This window comes from Corvus cornix, chromosome 8, assembly GCF_000738735.6.
Source record: "Corvus cornix cornix isolate S_Up_H32 chromosome 8, ASM73873v5, whole genome shotgun sequence".
NCBI lineage: Eukaryota > Metazoa > Chordata > Aves > Passeriformes > Corvidae > Corvus > Corvus cornix.
In genome coordinates this window covers 21,198,521-21,212,794 of record NC_046338.1, presented here as the reverse complement: position 1 = coordinate 21,212,794, position 14,274 = coordinate 21,198,521, and the positions used below count along the sequence as shown (strand labels likewise).

The 14,274-nt window shown below is 38.3% G+C and overlaps 1 protein-coding gene across 3 annotated transcripts in view; it reads left to right on the top strand.

Moving 5' to 3' along the window:
* VAV3 (vav guanine nucleotide exchange factor 3) overlaps window positions 1–14,274 on the top strand; it is a 151,602-nt gene that overhangs the window by 53,441 nt on the left and 83,887 nt on the right. For all 3 annotated transcript variants that reach the window (XM_039555928.1, XM_039555929.1, XM_039555927.1), the window contains exons 4-10: window positions 519–584; window positions 4,195–4,303; window positions 6,961–7,053; window positions 7,149–7,217; window positions 10,482–10,585; window positions 12,547–12,646; window positions 13,975–14,070. In XM_039555928.1, the coding sequence (XP_039411862.1) occupies window positions 519–584; window positions 4,195–4,303; window positions 6,961–7,053; window positions 7,149–7,217; window positions 10,482–10,585; window positions 12,547–12,646; window positions 13,975–14,070 (637 nt within the window). The remainder of the gene's footprint in view (window positions 1–518; window positions 585–4,194; window positions 4,304–6,960; window positions 7,054–7,148; window positions 7,218–10,481; window positions 10,586–12,546; window positions 12,647–13,974; window positions 14,071–14,274) is intronic.

Here is a 14,274-nt window from a genome sequence, read left to right as displayed (position 1 = left end):
CTCACTGAAGGGCCTGAGCTATGTGTCCTGCTCATGGTGAAACAGGAGGTGAACAGAGGAGCAGTATTGCAGAACTTGTGTGATAATCGTGACACATGAATCATAAATCAAGCTGATGCAGTGCTGATTTATGTAAAGACAAATGGGGTTTCTCCTCTTTCTTGCTTCTAGCAAATCAGCAAAATTGGCCAAGTTTGTGAGATTCTTGTTTTCAAAAAGAAACCAAAAAACCCTGAACCAGACCTGAAAGTTTTGACCTTTTTTCCCAGTTCAAAAATGACAATGATGTATATTAGTGGTGATTTATAACAACTGCATGCAGTAGGGTTTGTATTATATTAAGTGTCAGTCCACGTAACGAAGTGTAAATACGCATATACTGTTCATCAGAAAAAGGGGGGAATGTATAAACACATTCATATACAATAATCTGGGTGAAAATTTTGGAAATCAAAAAGAAGCCCACTATATGACTAGGCTACTGCTATCTGTAATTAATGTTATTTTTCATTCTGTAGGCCCTTCCCTACAGAAGAAAGTGTTGATGATGAAGATATCTACAAAGGTCTTCCTGATTTAATAGAGTATGTTGTTAATATATTAATTAAAGATTTTGTCTTTCAGTTGCATGCTATTGTTTGTATTGTGTTGTGGAACATATAGTTTTAATGAGAATGGAATATTTATTTCATTTGTAAATATTTCGTTAGTCATTATGCTGACCAGGAAGAATTAATTATGAAAACTTCTTTGAATTATTGTGATACATTTGTGTATATAAAGCAGCATGTTTCATAGAGGCTGCTGGTAGCAAAGTAAATAAAAAATGCATTTCTAAGTTACCTGTCTGTACTATAAGAAAGCTTTCAGAAGATTGCAAGATCACTTGTAAGGGACTCAAAGAAATTGTCTTGAACTTGGAAAGAAAATGCATGTTTGGATCTTAATTCAAGTGGATCATTTCCCTAAGGTCAGTGAAATTCTTCATATGAGTGCATTTACCTCTTCTGGGTAAGTGTTTGCAGGATTGTCAGGATACTCTTATGTCCTATGGCTAGGATCTCTCAAGATCCGTGAGGAATCATGTTGGACAAGGGCTAGATCGGAGCTCACTGTTCCAAGGCTCAAAGTTCACCAGCACTCATTGCATGTCATGTCCTGTAATGTGGGAAACAAGCTGCTGTTCACACCAGGGATTTTTTTTTTCTTCAGTGCCTGTAAAGAAGGGAAACCTTACCATGATTGGCATTGCTCAATTTATCACTTTCCCTGCAAAGCTTGTCTTCATCTCTGCAGCCACCTGTCTCATAGATAGTTGTTTCACTCTGTGTAGCCAAGTGTGCAGAAAGTGGGAGTTGCAGTCTCCTCTGAGACCCAAGTGGGCAAGGGGTGGTGTCCTTATCTCTTAGATGTGGTGGCATTATAACAGTTTAAAAATAATAATTCCACCAGCTCTTAAATGGGTATATAAATTCAGCGCTGGGAGACAGTCTTTCATTAAAAAAAAAAAAGCTAACAGAGCATACCAAAGAAATTGATTCGTAATTCTTTTTGTGCAACTAATTGTGAATAATAACTGAAATTTAATAGTTGCATGCTGTCTCAATTGTGGAGAAAGCAATTCAAGAATAAGAAACAAATGTGCCATTGAATGATGCAAATGGCCCACATTTTTTAGTTTCCATCAATTATTAGTAAGCTTACTTGAAATTAATTTAATTGTCCCTGAGTTTAAATGGTGTCTAAAGAGTTTAAAATTAATTTAAGTCTTTTTGTCAGAAAGAGCTATAGTAGTTAAATGTTTCTATCCTTACTGTTGCCTTTCTGCTAGCTTTTTTTCCCTGGAGCAGAGGTGATAGAGTGGAGTGTGTCTGCGGCATCTGACATCTGCCAGTGTTCAATGTGAAGTGCTAGCACACCATCACTGCTAGTGGAAATGGAGATGTTGGACTAACCTGTTGTTTTTTACTCTGAAGGATTTCAGTGTTGTCTTCAGCAGGAAAAATCTCAAAATTGTCAGGATATCTGATCCAGTTTCTATATTATTATTGTGACACAACTGCTTTCAACATCTTTTAGAGTTCTTTTGTAGACATACGCTAAGAAATATGAGTGAAAGATATGGGCTTGATATAGCGCTAGCACAAAGTCAGTAACACTCTAGCAGGGCTGATTGTAATGAAATTGAATTAGCCGAGGGTAGAGTTGAGCATTGACTTTGAGCTTTATTTCTGCAGTTTGGGCAACTGGAGGATATCGCTTGTGCATACTCAGTTTCGTTGGACTGTCTGATTTTCAGTTTGATTTCTTTCTTCATTTTTGTGTAGCTGAAGGTTGCATGAGATGATCCAGATCCTGGTTTATGGTGTGGAGGTACAGTACCTCAGTGCTGACTCTGCAGTCTTTGGTGTATTTTTACCCCAGTCCTTTCTTCAGGCAGTGTAGTGGTCTGGTCTAAAATACTCATTACTGTTTACCTTCTGTGAGAGAAGAATTAGGAGAAACGCAAAGCAGGCACCAAACTTGAAAGAATATAAAGAAGTTTGTTAACAGACCTAAAAGAAGAAAAAAAAAAATCATACCACACCTTCAGAACTCTTCTCCTCCCACCACCTTTCTCCCTTCTCCCACTGACAATGTAAAAAGACAACCCTTGAGATGTTCAGTCTGTTTATCACTTCCATAATAACCTTGTTCAGTCCATTTAGGAAGAGGAGTCTCTCTTGCCCATGCTATGAAAACATTATCACAACGAGACAGCCGCCCAGGTTGGTTCTCTGCTCGCATGTGAGTCCCTTCCCATGACTTGCAGCTTTTCCCACAACTGCTTTCGAGGGTCCACTCTTGAAGTTTTTTGGGGTACAATTTCAAGGTGGAGCCGTTCAGAAACAAAAGTTCTCTTCACCCATCTCTGGGAGCATTTCATCTCTAAGAACAGAAGCCCTCCTCCTTTCCTGGGAGCAAAGGGTCTTCCTCATCTTTATCTTTAGGACTATTTCTGGGAGCATCTCTAGGAACTGAGGTCTTCTCCTTTCCCATTTGGAGCAAAAGTCATCATCACTCCCTGTTGAAATTTCTCATGAAATTACAGCTGCTTCAGCATCTGCCTATCTCAGTGCAGGTGCTTTTGCTCACAAGTACAAGTTAAACGCTCCACCCCCCCACGCCTTCATGAAATTACAACGGGTACTCTGATACATCATAGCTTCACAACTGAATTTCAGCTTTAAGCATCTCCTCCTTCTCTTTCCTCATGTTTTCAGCTCTCCACAGCACTAAAAGGGTTAATCTCACCTAGGCCTTGCAGCTGGGATTTCGCTTATCACTGTTGGTCACATAACCTCTGCCGGACAGCGGTGCAGCTTCAGCTGAATCTTGGCCGCACTGGAGAGGGGGAGCCGGGCTGCTCCGGCTGCCCACAGCAGGGCTGTGGGGGGGTTCCACGGGTGGAACAGGGCCCATCGGCTCCAGGATGGCCTGGCCTGGCCTGGACCGGCCCAGCCTGAGCAGGGCCTGGGCCAGGCCCACTGGCCCCCACACGGGGCCCGCAGCCACCTGTCCCAACACTAGAAACGAGAGAGAGAGAGAGCTCTGGCGGGAGGGGGTTGTCTATTCTTAAGTGTGGATCACAGAGGCGGTCACAGTTTTAAGTGGCTCAAAGAATTGTCCATATTCAAACTGGCCAGCTGATAGGTTCTATCAGGTCACAGAGAAAGCTGTAAGCACCTCTTTGCAAGAACATCACTTCTGGGACTATGCTTGCTAATCCATGACAGGCAGGCAGAACTGTAATAGTGTCTCATATCCCAGTGTAGTGGGATGCCAGGCAATGAGGAGAGGCAGCTCCTCTTCACTGGATGTGGTGGGAAAAGAGTCAAAGAGAAGAGGGCAACTGAATTGTATCTTGTGACAAAACTGTCCTGATGTATTGGTTTTGCTGTCTGGTTTAGTTTCCATGTGGTTCTAAATTAATGTAGTCTTCAGTATTGTATTGATTTTGTACAAATTTATTTTAAGTTAATCGAGAAAAGAAAATTAATGGACTTAATTTCCCTTAATGAGTTATTTTCATTAGATATTCTATTAATTAATCTGTTTGTTTACTGTAGAAACTTTTCCTGTGAGTAGTCCCTTGTAGAGCTGATGGTACTTGGTCTGTGCTGCATAGCTTTTTTTCTTGTCTTGTCTTTTCAGTGAAACTGGTGTTGAGGAAGATGAAGAGTTGTATGATTGTGTCTATGGAGAAGATGAAGGTGGGGAAGTTTATGAAGACCTAATGAAAGATGAAGCAGCACAGCAACCTGTATGTTTTCCAATTTCTAGCTGCTTTGGAACAATAGCAGTTAACTTTTTGAAAGTTGAAATGATGCCTTTATAGATAGTTTCAGTGACGCTCCTGCTTACTTGCATCTGGAGTTGTTGCATCAGAGCATTATCTCCTGTGTAAGACTTTGCAGGCTGTTTGGGTAAAGGGGAAAACATTAACTATAGTAAGTAAAAAAAAAAGTAATTTTTAAATGAATTGCGTAATTATTTTGTTGGATAGTTTTGACTAGTAAAATTTACCAGCTATTTTAAGAGCAGTTACTAACATTTTCAAGTTGCTTACTTGAAAATGTCCTACCTCCAAAATTGTTACAATATTGGGAAATTATTGTGTTTAATATTGTTTCAGCTGTTGTTTGGACAACTAGCTTAACAAGGACAACTGAGAATTGTTTCAAATTATTAATTTCTTGCTTATTCAACCTTGTAGTTTTTGTTGATCATTTGGTTGTCATTATGTTGCAAAGTAAACTGTTCCACTAAGTTTTCTCTAGGATTAGCTGAACTTCAAAGGCAGCTTTTCTTACCTGTGCTGGTATCACACATTATTTCTTATTCCTTCTTTCCTTTTGTTTATTGCACTCAAATGATAGATTTTTTTTGGTACACGTAGAAAAATTGATATGTTAATTTCTGCTGAAAGTGTCTGTGTTAGTGATTTCTTTGGGTTAGGTGACCACAAAACTGAAGTAAAAGGTTTTAAGTGGAATCCCAGGATTTTTTTGCATTGCTCATATGAGTGTTGAACAACAAACCCCCAAATTTTGCAAATGTATATGAACTATTGAGTACAGCAACTTCTGTATTGGGGCAAATACTGCAAACATTTTGAACAGTATTGAGCTAAAGATAAAAAATAGCTGAATGTCTAAATAATGTCAAATTCTAATACTTTATAGAGAATAATAAATTACAGTTAACTGTTACAATGTCTTCTTACTCCTACAAAAGAATTTGGGAATAAATGATACATTTGAGATGAGGGTGACCATCAGATGATGATGCTCACAAAGTACAGTTCTTCTGATAAGGCTGTATTTTTGCAAAGTGGTTACTTGTGTCTGCATCTGATAAAGATGGAACCTCAACGTTCATTGTGGGAAAATGAAGAACTGCATAAATTGGGTTTTCAAGAGTAATTTCTGAAATTGCTGCACCTGGTAGATGAGTGAGAAGTCATGCTCCGCTTGCAGGAGCTGGTTGTGGAGTCATATGGAGACAAAGAGAGAAGGGTAAAGGAGATCAGCCAGAACAGTGACCAAGCTTTATGTACCTGTGTGTTTGCAGCTTGGCGTCTTGTTGAGATGGTAGGAATACATTTCTCGCTGTAAGGTAGCCAAGCTGTCTAGGAGCTGTATGTGGCTCATGGACAGTGTAAGTGTGGCTTACTCTTTGCTGTGCTGTACTTAGCAGGTGTGTCCAGTAGCCTGGCAGCAGAGAGGGAGTGGAAGGAGTCTAACTCTTGAACATACTAGGAGCTAAATATTCAAATTTTAATCTAGAATTTTTGCGATTCTTAGAGGAGAAAAGTCTTTTGTTCAAAAGCTGAAAGTGGTTTTTCTGAATGGAAAGAACTGTAGTGCTAAATTTCTACTCCTCACTCTCCCTGTATTTGAATAACATCTAGTCATCAGGTCTGTGTGCAGCACAGGGATTCTCTGCACTGGATGAAAATAGGTAAGATAAACCAGGGATATGCTGAAGGATGTTGCAAACTGATAAATATGCTTCAGAAAGGACGCGATAGTCCTGTTGCTTAGTAAGATACTGCTTATTGTTGTTGTTGGAGAAAACATTTTGGATCAGTTACTGCTTCTAACTGCAAGAGCCTATCCAGTTACTGTGTCAAACCTCCACGCTGACCTCTGTACCTCCAGATCTTCTGTGCCTTGCTTGACATGAATGGTTCCATATCATCTTCCAGTTATTTACTCTTTGAAATCAGATTTTATTGAAGCTGTAATGCTGTAAATCCTATCTTGGGTACGAGTGCTTGTAAACTATTTTTATGGAGTCCTGTAATTACTGATAATTACTTCCATGTCCTGTGAGTCTGGGGGTTTACATGGAAAAATCCCAGGGTCTTATTGGAGACACACACATACATATACAAGAGCTGAACTTTGAGGTCACTGCACTTCCTGATCTGAGGACATATTCCTATTGGATCTGAAGAGAAATCTCCCCTTGAGAAATAAAAATGGAAAACTGTAAATAAGTACAAGGATTAGACTGAATCCAATATTTATTGCAATGTAAAGTTGCTTACATGATTTAGCCCCATTAAGTTTAGTGGAATTATTAACTGCTGAGTGTTTTAAATAGGATTTCTCAGTCTGGATGTAAATTAAATGTGACCTTGTATTTCATCTTCCAAAGTACCTGCTGATACTTCAGTGTTTTATATCTAAACATTAACTTTTCATAATATTACTTTGATTTTGATTTTACTAAAGTCATCAGCTAATTGAACATTAAAATATTGTTGGTTATTGCTGTCATCTTTGGAGGCTGCAGTACTCAGAGAATGTCAGGAAGCAGTTATCCTAATTGCGTAATTCTAAACAAATAGAACCATTTGTTATCCATTAGGTGCCTGTTAATGACTTAAACTTGACTCCATTGTAATTGCAGAAATGTCCTGAAAACGACATAAGAAGCTGTTGTCTTGCTGAAATAAAGCAAACTGAAGAGAAGTACACTGAAACACTGGAATCAATTGAAAAAGTAAGATGCTGCTTTCAGACTTGTAACATGCATTTTTATAGTAGTCTAGAAGATTGACTATTGTAATTCTATGTATATATATTTTTTTCTTGCAGTTTTTCATGGTGCCATTAAAAAGGTTTCTGTCAGCGTCAGAGTTTGATACTGTTTTCATCAATATTCCTGTGAGTAATTGCATATTTAATGAGGAGTTATGAGGTTCATAGTTGATTGTGATATATTTGTGTTACCGCACAAAATGATTATTTGAAATACAATGTACAGTGTGTTTATGTGGATATTTGTTGATTAAAAAGGATGTGCGCTACCAATTTTTTTTCTGCTTGAGGGAATAAGGTAGATAAATAGTATTAGTGTGTGTGAGAGTGAATTGCTATAAACTGGAGTATTTTTGATCCTTAAAAGCTAATAATTTCTAGAAGTGAATCTTTGAATAAATGCTCATATTTTAATGATGGTACAAAGTTGTGACTGTTAGGTTACCTATCACTGTATACTGTCTATTTATAGCTGCTTTGCAAATCCTTGTAAGTGCCCTGGCTCTTACATCATTGACACACTTGAAAGTTATCATATCTCACAATTTTGCATTCGGAATCTGGCGCTGGAAAGGATAAGGAAATCCTCTGTGAACTATCTAGGAAACCTTGTATTGAAAACAATAATGGTCTCTGTGATCGCTACTTTGTGCCATTTATTTTTGACTTAATCAAAACAGTATGACAATTTACATATATTTTTAGTTGATAAGTGTGCAGCATGTCTTTACTCTGTTTGACTGTAAAGGAAGAGATCAGAAATGGTCTGAAGCCTCTCTCAACACAGACAAATGAAAGCAATGTTCTTTTATGAGGCCTTTGTAAGGCAAGGGTCCCCAGAGTGTGGCCCATGGGCCACATCAAGCTATTATTGCTTGTAAAATATCACCTCTGTTTTGGCCATCTCTGGCATGTCCAACAGGTTCTTAGGTTGCAGGAGGAGGTGTTAGGGATTTTATTTTATTCTATGAGAACCTGGCCTGTCTGTCAAAATGTTTTGGTTGCTGTTCCAGCATCATCCTGATAGAAGGTAAGTTATGACAGTTATTATACTGATGGTACCTGACCCCTTGCCATATTTGTTCCTCAGTAAAGTTATCACTCTGCCTCTTAATTGCTGTCATGTCCTTCACTTCGAATATTAGTCCAAAACACTGTCACAGATATCAGTAACTAGCTTGTCTTCTTGAATTACATCAGCTGCCTGTAGAGATCCCTTTGCTTTTGAACTTACATTTTAAATTTATATTGTCTTACATTAGTATTTCTTACTCGTTGCAAATAAAGCCATGATGTGTCCTACCTAAGCTACTGTACACCTCTTTCCTAAGGCTCTGCGTGCCCAGGCGTATTGACATGTTTTTTGAAAGACCTAGTTCCAGTCAGTGGAAACACTGCACAAGGGTACAAAAAGGGCTTGAATGCTGTAGGCACAAACAGGAAGGTCAGCCCACTCACTACTCCTTAAAGGGGGTGTAGGGGGATCGTGTAAGAGTAAAAAGAACAGAACCTGTTTATTTTAAACTAGGGAGACACACAGTAAATGGTTACGTTTGGGTTGTTTTATTTTGCTTATTGTTGTCAGCATTCAGTATTCTGCTGTTAGAAGATGCTGCTTGTTTCCAACTCCAGGAGCAGTTCATAGGCATCCAATAACCTTAAAAGAAATACAGGACTTGGCTTAGCCAAAAATATTTGCAAACGCTTTGTCTGCTCAGACCTTGTCTGTGTGGCAGTTCCTCAGCAGGAAGGCTGGAAGGCAGTGGAAGCTTGTTTTAAACTAAAAATAGCTGTTACAAAGAGTTCTGCAGCAGAGTGAGATGTGAAGAGCAAGTGCTGTGTTCTCAGAGCAGGATGGATTTTCCTCTGTGAAGGGGTTTTGGTGAAGGATTGTTTCCTTTGGGTGATGTTACAGTCCTTAAATAGACTCTAAAAAATGCTTGCTGGATCAACTGCTGATATCAAAATATTTTGTAGAAAAAACCTCCAAACCAGTTACCCCAAATTACTCACCAGTCTAAAGAGAGTGCCTTTCACTGGCACTCATGTTTCTGAGTTCTGTTCTTTAAAGTGAATGTATGGTTCTATATTTGTGTATGGCTCTATATTTGTGTCTGTATACATCTGTCTATATTACATATATATGCCTTTGTATGTACATCTGTCTATGTGTGCATCCATATATAGATGCACTTATATGTGCACCTGTGCATGCTTTTGAATTATATATATGGACATACAGAGAGAAAGAGAGATGAAGCTATGTGTAACACATACTGAAGTGTTGGAAAATTCATTAACTTCAAATGATGATAGCATCAGTTTAGTTTAAAACCTGACTTTGAATTAGAGATAGAAACCCAAAAAGACCCATTGTCCCCTTAGCATTAAGCTGTTTTTCAGGGATATTGCTTAGTTGAGTCCCTATGTGCTCCTTAGAAAATGTGCTCCTGTTCCCAGTACATTAATTAGGAAGCATTTCTGTAATAGTGTCTGTCTACTGCAACTTAAAATTCTGAGGATAAGGCCATACAGTTGCTAGCGACTGAACTGGATCTGTTTCAAGATTCTGCACCCTCATCAGTGATGTGGTTGACCCTGTATATACTGTTAGTGTGAAGTGAAATGTTTTAACTTAGTTCTCAACTCAATATTGAATATTATTTTTGTAGTATATAATTCCTTGCATTAAACCATCTTCTATGGCTTGCTCTTTTAAACAGTCCTCTCTTTTTCATTCCAGTGGTCTGTGTACTACTTAGTTATCCAGATTTCAAAACTTCTTAACCTGTTTTGACTTAATTTATTGTGAATTCTCTGACAATGTCCATACAGTGTTAAGGCTGATGCAATGTCTTGTAGTTTAGGTATAATAGTGTATAAGCAAAGGAGAGTTGCAACAACAATCAAAGAGCAAATCTTTCTGCAATATTCTTTTCTTCCTCTCAGACATTAGTTATGTGCTGTATTGGGAAACTCATTATGATTGCAGTTAATTTAGCATTAGGACATCACTAATTGACCAATGTAATGTACAAAACTAATTTTTCACAGCTCAGGGACATGAATCATTACTTCATCTTGTCACTAAAGCATTTACTTGACTTGCTTAATTTTAAAATTATCATTATAAATGGAAGGTGAATTAACAGTGTACATTCTAAGCTAGAATAAATTAGTCTCTAATAGGTAGTTCTTGGAGTTTAGTTTTTCTTGTTGCACTATACAGAAAATCTGCCAAACCTTGAAATTAGATTCTATTCTCAAATAATCTGTTTTTCAGTGTATTGAAATTAATGGGTCTAACATGAAATAATTTATTTTTATATTCAAAGCTTTAAGCCATTCTGTTTTTATAAAGCTTTTCCCCTCCCCATTACTGTTTTTAAGGATTTGGTGAAAATTCACAGGAATCTTACACAGGACATCAATGATTCCATTGTTAACAAAAATGGTCAGAACCTGTATCAAATTTTTATTAACTACAAGGAAAGGTAAGATTTAAGCACTCTTACTAATTGTGCTAGTATGTGCTCGATTTGGTATTTTACTGTATTTTTGTTTGATGAATATTACTGAAACAGGATTAAATTCAATGTAAGTATACTTATCAAGCTAGTTTTGGTGTTTTGAGCCTGAAAGTCAAAATGCAACCTATTGTTTTATGAGCCCTCCCTCTTAGCCCAGTTTTGGCAATATCGTTACTTAGACAGGTAACATATCTTTCTAAGGAAACTTAAATATCTTATTTTACACAGCATTTTTTTTCATGCACACAATCCCAGATATTTTATAGTATGTATTAGTATTGTTTAACAGATTTAAAAAAGGGTATTTATTAGGGATATTTCAGATTAAAGAAGACAAAGAAGTCATAAATGGAAAGACAAGAAAGCAGATTTAGAAGAGAGAAGAGACTATGGTCTTGCTTTACCCTGAGTCAAAGGTGTGACTTTAAAGGCCCTTTGCCTTCAAGCTTTGAAAAGCAGCCAAGCTGATAACAGGATAGCTGTGGCAACATGCCATACCCTGTGGGCTAATTGCCAGTTTTTTTACCAACCTTTTCATATTGTTCCTTCTGCCAGCACTGAACAGCTGTTGGACTATATAGATTAATTTATATACCTATGGTACTTGGCTGAAAAACACTTATTCTGTTGGCTACATTGCTGACCTGTCTTAAAGTAACCCTTGGGTTTTTGGTTAAAAATTAGGTCCTTCTGGGAGCAGAGTGGGAAGGACGTAGGGGAGCTAATTGGATTTGCTTCAGGGTGATGCGTGAAGGAGGATTATTGCAGTAATAATTGGTGTGTGAGCAACTGGACAGCAGCATCCAAAGAATGGTAGATGGGACGATTTTCCAAGGGAGGAGGGTGTCCCAGGCTGCCCATAAACTGTCCTGCTTTCAGAGACCCTCTGTCTCAGCTTCTAGTTTGGAGCAGGACATAATTATTTCCCAGGCTGTTAAACTTTCTGCTGCTGTAGGAGGGAATCAGGGGACAAGGAGTTGTTCTGGAAAATGCTTATCTTTCAAAAGTTGTTCTGAAATGTGTGCCAGAAGAGGAACAAAGGGCACTGAGAAGAAATACCAAGTTTATATTATTAAAAAAAGGGAACAGAGGTTGATGCAGTGTCTGAACCATACAGTGATTACAAGTAATCAGAAATGATACATTTTAAATCAGTGTCATCACCTTATTATGAAAAAAAGATTTAAATAAAAGGGTAAAGGTTAAGTGACAGTAAAAGAAATTTAAGAGACCTCAATGGAAGGATCGTAGGAACCCACCAAAAAGGGTTTGAAGCATATGGAAGAAATCACCTCAAGAAATTGATGAAATGGTGAAAGAAGAGAGCACTCTTGGCACTGGAACTAGCAGAAAGAAGCACTCCACACAGAAGCAAGAAACTCCTGTCATAAAACCAGGCTCCTTCAGAAAGCATTGCTTCACCTGACATCTATTGAAAATTTCTTGAGATTTTATATGCTGTTATTTTGATCTGAGAGCTCACACCTGATAGAAACTGTTGGCAGATCAGTGTGGATAACCTACAAGTTCTTTAAAGGATGGCTGTAATTAATCCTAGTAAGCCTGTGCTCCAGATTTTATTCATTACAACCTTGGAAGTCTACATTGCTGTAAACACTACAGACTGTTCTGTTCAACAGAAATTTTGCTTCTTTTTAATGAATCCTGTATTGATCAGAATGTATTTATATATATATGTGACTGTTAAAGGAAATGCATGATTTTAGGCCATTTTGAAAGTAGAGAAAAACTGTTCTCCTGAATAGTCTTCATTCATTCATGCTGCCCATTTGAACACATGGCTAAATTCTATCCTTGCTTATTTAAGCACTAATCCTTTTGAAAGAAGGATTGTGAAAAAATGATCAAGGGTTGTTCTTGAATAAACAAATGTTCCTTTTATCCTTCCTCTTGCTTTGATTTAGGTTGGTTATTTATGGACAGTACTGCAGTCAAGTGGAGATAGCGATATCGTGCTTAGACAATATCTCTAAGACAAAAGAAGACGTTAAATTGAAGTTAGAGGTATCAGTATTTTTTAACATAAATATATATGTACACACACGATACCATGTGTTTCTTTGCGTATGTCCTGCTTTCACTGAAGTCAAAACCTTTATGATGACAAAACTAGCTGGGCTGATAAGTGCATGTGTTTCTCTTCATTCTTTTGGAACCTCTGATCAAATGAAAATGTGCTCCATATACAAAAGCGCACAGCCTGGTCCTGAAGCGAAGGGAGTTTTGCCACTGACATTAGCAGAGTTAGGGTTTTCTTTCAGGAAGTGACCATCAGTGATACCCTTCCATTTATCAGGATATCTCAGCTAGAACACAGAATTGCAGAACCACAGAGGTTGAGAGCGACCTGTAGGCTGAACAAGCCCTTGTCCCATAGCCTCAGGGTTGTCTGCCATGACCCCTGGGTCCTTTCTGCAGAGCTGCTCCCTACCTGCTCAGCCCTCAGGGTTAGCGTGTCCCTGGCTAGTGCCTACCAGGTGAAGGACTTTGCTTTTGCCTTGTTGCCTTCATGTGAGGTTTGTGCTGGACATGCCCTGATAGGTGTCAGCTGCACCTCTGAGCTCTGCTGTCTGCAGACCTGCTGTGAGTGTCCTGTGTCTTTTGCTGCAGATCAGTGCCAATGGCATTAAAGCGCAGGAGGCCTTGGACAAAGCCCTGAAGAGCTCTGTTTGCAGCTGTCCCTCAGGTAGTGCAGGAAACATTAGTCACTGCACTTTTTGAACCTCATAATCCAGTCAGTTTTTTATAGACCTGGAGCATAACATCCCAACCTGGATATTACAAGATGAAGCCTTGGAAAAGTCAAGGTAGACTCTCCCCACCCATTCAAAGATCTAGCCATTTCATCGTGGAAAGCAGTCGAAGTAGGTCAAGCATTGATTTACCATGGTAAATCCATGCTGGATATTCCCCATATTTCTTCTTCATGTGTCCAGATATTGCTTCCAAGAGGACTTGCTCCACAATTTTTGCAGTGAAGTGCTGAAGTGAGACTGACTGGCCTGTAGTTTCCATGATTACCTTTTGCCTTTTTTTTTTTCCCCTTCCCCATAGGTATATACATAGATTTTTTTTTTTTTTACCTGTATGGGATGCCTAATTTCTGTTCCCTTTGTTCTACTCTCTCATGCATGTTGAAACATCTAAGAACAAGTGACTAGATGCAGGCTTTGTTTAGTATTGCCGTATCAACTGTTTTTCTTTGCTTTGTTGATATTATTTATCGTAAGGTTAATATAGTTGCTTATATGTCACTGAATTTTCATATATATCACTTAAATAATTTTATTTTCTAACTCTATTGTCTTACTTTTTCTTCTGCTTTGAACTAGGAATGTTCCAAGAGGGCCAATAATGGGAAGTTTACATTGCGGGATCTCTTAGTGGTTCCAATGCAGAGAGTGCTGAAGTATCACCTACTGCTCCAGGTATCTTACTTTTGAAATTTAAGGAGGCTGAGAGAAAAACGTGAGTGTTTATCATCAGTGGGTTGTAAAAATGAAAGCTAAATGTCTTTATCAAAGGAAGGTGATTGACACTTCCCTAGATAGGTTATGAAATAAAATTCAGTCAAGTGCAGGGTTTCTCCCAGAGATCATTTCTTAGAGCTGAAGCATATCTGGGGGAAATCG